A 6,120-nucleotide genomic window follows, 5' to 3' on the forward strand; every position below is an offset into this window, starting at 1 on the left:
CCACGATGGACGTGGAGGGCCCTGGGCGGTGACGCAGGGACTCGCACGGGCACGGCTCGGCTCGGCTCGGCTCGCCAGCCGGCCCCCATGTCCCCGGGGCCTGCGACGGCCCCGGCGGAGGGAGGCAGGGAGGCGGCGGAGGTAAGGGGGCCGCCGGCGGGTGGCCGGGCCCGGGGTGGCCTCGGGGGCGCAGGGGCGGGCGGGGAGGCAGGGCGGGGAGGCCGGACTCCTCCTCCGCCGAGGCGCACGGGTGGCCCGAGGGGGGCTCGGGTGCGTGGGGTCGGTCCCCGCTGCTCCCACGCCGAGCCGCGGGGACCCCACGGGGCCGCAGGGGGGGCTCCGGGGGCTCCCCCCGACGCCACGCGGGAGGGTGCTCCGTGGGGCCGCGTCCCCCCACCCCAAACCCTCCCTCGCCCCGCACGGGGTCCGCGTGGGGCTCCGTCCCGCTCGGGGAAGGGCTGAGCGCGTGGCCCCGCGGGGGGGGGGGGCCCGTGTCCGTCCTGCCTGTGCTGCGACCGCGCTGTCGGGGCAGCGAGCCGCCCGGGGAGCCTCGCCGCGGGGCGTCCGTCCGTCGGTCCGTCCGGGAGGGCTGTCCGGCGGCTGTCCGGCCGCCCGGTGCCGGTGGAGGTCGCGGTGCCGGTGCGGGTCCCGGCGCCGGTGCGGGTCCCGGCTCGGCTCCCGGTCCCGCCGCGGGTCGGGGGGCGGCTCCCGGTGCTGGCGGGGTCCCGGGGCCGGCGCCCTCCTGCTCCCGGGGCGGTCCCGGCTGCGGGGCGGGCCGGGGGGTCCCGGTGGCGCTCGGGGCGCGGTGCCGGTGCCGGTGCCCGCCCCGCCGGTCAGGTGACGGCGGCTGGAATTTGACACCGGCGGCGGCGGCGGGAGCGGGATGGAGCCGCCGCTGCCCCGCACTGCGCGCCCGCCCGCCGGCACCGGCACCGGCACCGCACCCCGAGGCGCACCGGGACCCGCACCCCCGACCCCCGAGGCGCAGCGGGAGCGGCACCGGGAGCGGCACCGGGAGCGGCGGCGGCGGGAGCCGGTACCGGTGCCGGCGGGGCAGCGCCGGCCCCCGCCCGCGCCCCGCCCCGGCGCGGCGGCGGGGGGCGGCGGGGAGCGGAGGCGATGCGGGGCGGCGGCGGCCCGGGGGATGCTCCCCGCCGCGGGCACGGTGAGTGCGGGCCGGGGCGGCGGGCGGCGGCAGCGGCCGTCCCAGCCCGCCGGCAGCCTACGGGGAACCGGGGCGGGTGGATGGGGGGGAGGAATAAGGGGGGTCCACTCCGCCGCCCGCCCCACCGGCAAAACCCGCGGGGCGGCGAGGGGGGCCCGGACCACCCCCGTCACCCCGGGCAGGTCCCGGCCCGGCGGCTCCCGGGGCTGCCCGAGCCCGGCCCCGCGGGGGGAAGCGCTCGGGAGCCGCGGCGGGGAACGGGGCTGCCCCCGCTCGGGCCGGGGAGAGGCGGGGACCCCGCCGGGGGTGCCCGGGGGCACGGGGCCGGGCTCGCCCGCCCCTTCTCGGGCTCACCCCTTCAGGCACGTCGGGGGGGTCCCTGCCCCGGCTGCCCGGGGCCGGCCGGTGAACGGGGCAGGCAGCTCCCGCCGGGCTGGGCCGCCCCTGGGGAGAGCCCCGGGACCGGGGCGCGGGGACCGGCGCTGCCCCCGGTGTCCCCGGGCGGCCGCGGCTGCTTCCACGCGGCGGCAGCTCCTCGTTCGTGGGCCCCACGTGTCCGGTACCGGCCTCCCCCGGCCCTGTGGGGCAGGTGCCAGCCCCGTGTCACCCGTGGGCTTCCTTTGCGACCCCTCGCAAGTCCTCCAGCGCGGTGGGACGCCGGCCCTCCGCCGGTTCCCGGTGCTCGCAGGTGCCCGGGGAGGTCTCCGGGCACGGCGCCACGCCGCCAGCGAGGCCCGGCCTTATCCCCGGCCTCAAAGAGGCCCCCCACCCCGGGATGCTGGGACCCTCGTTCTGGGGATGGGGCTCCCCAGCGGCCGCCACGCAGTGTATGCAGGGTGCGCACCGGAGCCGTCCCCGCCCCGTTCCCCCCGTGCACCGGGACGGGCCCCAGGGGCACGGCGCTGCTCAGCCCCGGGGGGGGGGGACGCGTGGGTTGTGGGGGGGCTGACCCGTGCGAGGGCAGCTCCTCGCGTGGACCGGCCCGATCCCGACCTGGGAAGAGCTCCGGAGCCTGGTAGCGGCCGGCCGGGGCTCTCCGAGCCGGGGCACGAGCAGATCCCACCCGGACCCCCTCCAGGAGCCGGGGCTGCGGCTCTGGCATCCCCGCGGGGCGCTCAGGACCGGGCCCGGCTGTTCCCCGTTCCCCCACCCCACGGGGGTGCGCAGCCAGCGCGGGGCCGCGCTGCCGGGGGGAGGCTTCCTTCGTCCTCCCGCTTCTCTCGGCGGATCCCGGGGCCGTGCTGCCGCCGGCTGGGCGAAGCCCGCAGTGCAGCTCGGCCCCGCCGCCCGGCCGCCGGCTCCCGGGGCAGATGCGCCCCGCCGGGGCCGGGGCTGCAGCGCCCGGTGCCCCGCCGCCGCCCGACGGGGCGGGCAGGGCGGCCCCGCCGCCGGTGCCCCCGACGGGACGGGGCTGGAGGAGCGGCAGCCCCGCAGCGTGGGCCCCAGCCGCTGTGTCACCGCCTGGCCGCTGGCCCGCAGCCCTCGAGGGCCCCCGTCCCGTCCCGCTGTGCTGCTGGGGCCGAGGGGCCGCGGCGGGGCGGTGGGAGCGGGGACGGGGGGCCCGGCTCCTGCTGGCGGGGCCACGGGACCCTCGCCGGGCCCCTCCGGGGGTGCCGGCCTGGGAAAACGATGACCTGGCGGCAGCGGCTGGCGCGGGGCCACGGGCCGCCACGGGAGCGATGCGCTGCGTGGGCCGTGCTTGGCCAAGCTGCAGCGGCTGGCGGGGCTGGGGGGCCTGGTGCCAGCCCTGCCTGCCGTGGGGCCGCATCCTGCCCGGCGCATGGCACGCAGAGGAGGTTCGTGCGCCCGGTGGTGCCTGCCACAGACCCTTGGCGTGGAATGGCTGGGTGCCACCCACACAAGGTGGCAGTGGGTATAGCAACCGGGGCTTGGGGCCTGGCGAGCATCCCCTGAGGTGCTGGGGGTCAGGGGGAACTGGTTTTGTCTCCCCACGCCAGCAGTGCCCCAGTTGCTTCCCCTCGCTCTTCGGCCAGCAGTGCTCTCCCCAGCATATCCCGTCCCAACTTTGCTCCACTGCAGGAGCACCTGGGATTTGCTGGGGGAAAGCCATGGAAGGGGCAGGGGGAACCCCGCCGCTGTGGGATGTCACCAAGCTCGAAGGGGACAGTCCTGTCCTGAGAGATGGGGATGCAGCAGCAGACCAAAAGCTGGGAGCCACCTCTGGAGGATCCAGGCTTCCCCACTCCATGCTTGGGGCACTGAGGAGCGGGGGCTTCCCCGCACCCCACACATGTGTGGGTGCAAACTGGCGCTGTCCCTGCACCTCCCAGGGGCCCACGGTGCGAATTCCCCTGCGTGGCGGGGCCAGCAGGCACTGGGTAGTGTCCTTGGGGTGAATGGCTTTGGAGAGCCCAGCGTGGTGTGCTGCCGTGTCCCCATGGGACCTGCCTGTCCCACCCCTCACGGCCCCGTTCACCCATCCACGGGCTGCTCTGGGGCCGCACGCCCCAGCTCCCAGCGCTGCACAGGCAGCGTGCCGGGGAGCCAGCGCGGGGCCGGGGGGTGGCCGCACCGGGGGACCCTGCGCTAATGGATTTGGAGTTTCCAAGGTCAGGCTCCCACCACGAGCAAGAAAAACATTCCCAGGGAAGGGCCATGGGAAAGGGCCCCCCCCGCGGCGCTCCCAGTCCCAGCAGCTGCCTTACGGCACAGCCTGGCATCCCGGGCCGCTCACGCGAGGAGGCGGCTGCGTCCCCCCGAGGAGAGGTGCCGGGCAAAGTCCCTTCTGCCAGCATCTCCAGGGAGGGAGACATGGGGGGCGTGGGGGCCTGGCCATGCAGGGAGGGGATGGGAGGTGTTGTGGGGTGCTGGGGGTGAGGACGGCATGCTTGGCAGGGGAAAGGTGTGCCAGCTCCCAGCTGTTTTGATGGCCTCTCCTAGGTGCCACCGGGGTCTGGGTGGGCAGGGACGGGTGCTGCCAGCACCAGCTGCGGGTGCCTGCCCTGTGTGTGCCGCACAGGCACTGACCCACACCTCTGTGCTTGCAGCCAGCATGGAGCAGCGAGCGGGGCCACCAGAGCCAAGACCTGCAGGACCCAGCACGCATCCGCAGCCCAAGGTGAGCCCAGGCCTGGCCGCCCACGATGGCCAGGACCCCCTGTCCCTGTCCCCATCCTCATCCCTGAGCCCAGAGCTCACCCCGCTGTGCCGTGCTGTGTTGCAGGAGGGGACGTTGTGGGGTGTCCTCGCCATCCTCTCGCTGCTGGCCGGGCTGGCCACGGGAGCCCTGCGTACCCCGCACTGCAACGAGACGCTGGATGCGGCCCCCACGCCGCGGGACATGGCCACCGCCAGCCCCAGCGCGGAGGATGGCGTGGAGATGCCGCTCGCCTGGAGCCAGCTGCACGGTGCGTGTTGGGGCAGGGGGGACACCCCGGGGCTGGGGGGACACCGTCACACGTGGGATGCACAGCCCGGGCACGGTGGCCCCGAGCACGGGGGAGCTGGCTGGGTGCGGTGGCACTGGGCTGCAGCGGGTGTCAGATGGGTCACCGCAGGGGACGTGTGGGCTTGGTGGTCCTGGGAGGACAGGGGTGATGGTGCCACCTTGTTTGCCTGCAGGGGACAACATGACGACGGGGGCCCTGGGTGCAACGGAGCTGGCGGAGGACCTGCTGCTGCGCGCCGAGCGCTCGCCGCCGGGCACCGGCAAAGCCAAGAAGGGGCCGCGGAAACCCTCGCGGGGCGCCCGCGGGCGCAACTGCCACATCCGCAACCTGATGGTGAAGGTGCGCGACCTGGGCCTGGGCTTCAACTCAGACGAGATCGTGCTCTTCAAGTACTGCAGCGGCTCCTGCCACCGGGCGCGCAGCAACTACGACCTGACGTTGGGCAGCCTCCTGCGGCAGCAGCTCATCGTCCCAGGGCCGCAGGAGCGCATCCTCAGCCACCCCTGCTGCCGGCCCACCCGCTACGAGGCCGTGTCCTTCATGGACGTGCAGAACACGTGGCAGACGGTGGAGAAGCTCTCGGCGGCCGAGTGCAGCTGCATCGGCTGAGGGGGGGCTGCCGGCTCAGCCCCGGCTCGACGCACGCTGGCAGCCCCCAGCTCGTGGCGCTGGCACCCGGAGGAAGGCAGGAGGGTCCGGTGCCCCCAGTTTTATGCGGCCACGAGGGACCGAGGCAAGCTGGAGTCGTGACAGGGGGGGTCGGCAGCAGAGCCCCCTCCCGCTCAGTGCCAAGCAGCCGGTGCCACCGGCTCTGTGGGGTCCTGCCTGGGTGCACCCCTACGTGGCTCGGCCCTGGGAGAGGAGCCGGAGCGGGACGGAGCATCCCCACCGCCCTGTGCCCTGCCTGGACTGGTGCTCCCACACCCCTGCCAAGCATCGCCCGGGCTTCGGAGGGGGTCAGGAAGGGGCACCCCGGGGCTGGGGGTGGCCAGAGCCACCCTGCGGGGAGGGGGTGTCCCCAAGGGCAGGGGCGCAGCGGGGCCAAACCGCACCGGCATGGGGCAGCGCCCGGTGCACCGCATGGCACGGGCACCCCCGGGACCCCTGCCCGGCTCCGAGCGGGGGCTGCAGGGTCCCTCCCCGCGGTGCTGCGGCACTAAACTATTTATTACTCTAAATTATTTATTTATTGTTCTCGAGCGGCAGCTCCTATTTATGACTTTGGGCCCGCGGGGGCCGGGTGTAATTTAACCCCAGCGCTGATGTGAAGCCCTGGGGCTGCGGCCAGCAGCGCCCCGTCCCCATCCTCGGGCTCCTCGTGCCCCCAACCCCTACCATTTTTATTTTTTTTTTTTTCGTGGGTTGTTTTTCTATTATTTGTAAGATTTGAGGATAAACTCTATTTTTGTACAGCCGCCTTTTCCCGTAGCAATAAAGCGATGGGCCGCGCGTCCGACCCCGCTGCTGGCTGCTGGGTTTTTTGGGGAGGGGTCCTCGTGCCGGGGGGGGGGCCGGGGGGGGGCCGCTCCAAGGGCCGGGGCGGGG

The 6,120-nt window shown here is 75.0% G+C and overlaps 1 protein-coding gene across 4 annotated transcripts; it reads left to right on the top strand.

Moving 5' to 3' along the window:
* ARTN (artemin) lies at nt 1–5,314 on the top strand. 4 transcript variants are annotated; one of them, XM_048059220.2, is made up of 4 exons: nt 1–141; nt 4,174–4,244; nt 4,350–4,533; nt 4,748–5,314. In XM_048059220.2, exons 2-4 carry the CDS (start codon nt 4,179–4,181, stop codon nt 5,182–5,184), a joined length of 687 nt encoding a protein of 228 aa, XP_047915177.1. In that variant the 5' UTR covers nt 1–141; nt 4,174–4,178; the 3' UTR covers nt 5,185–5,314. The 4 variants fall into 4 exon arrangements, with proteins under 4 accessions (XP_047915177.1, XP_047915176.2, XP_047915175.2 ...); XM_048059219.2 differs by lacking the exon at nt 1–141 and adding an exon at nt 1,006–1,165; XM_048059221.2 differs by lacking the exon at nt 1–141 and adding an exon at nt 2,640–3,735.
* The last annotated feature ends 806 nt before the right edge of the window (nt 5,315–6,120 follow it).

The sequence above is a fragment of the Anser cygnoides genome, chromosome 8 (assembly GCF_040182565.1).
Source record: "Anser cygnoides isolate HZ-2024a breed goose chromosome 8, Taihu_goose_T2T_genome, whole genome shotgun sequence".
In the NCBI taxonomy this organism is placed as follows: Eukaryota; Metazoa; Chordata; class Aves; order Anseriformes; family Anatidae; genus Anser; species Anser cygnoides.

Coding starts and splice junctions, on each gene's coding strand:
- ARTN (XM_048059218.2), top strand. CDS start 4,011: ATGCTTGGCAGGGGAAAGGTGTGCCAGCTCCCAGCTGTTTTGATGGCC. Junction 4,245..4,349: donor GCACGCATCCGCAGCCCAAG/GTGAGCCCAGGC, acceptor GCTGTGTTGCAG/GAGGGGACGTTGTGGGGTGT. Junction 4,534..4,747: donor CGCCTGGAGCCAGCTGCACG/GTGCGTGTTGGG, acceptor GTTTGCCTGCAG/GGGACAACATGACGACGGGG.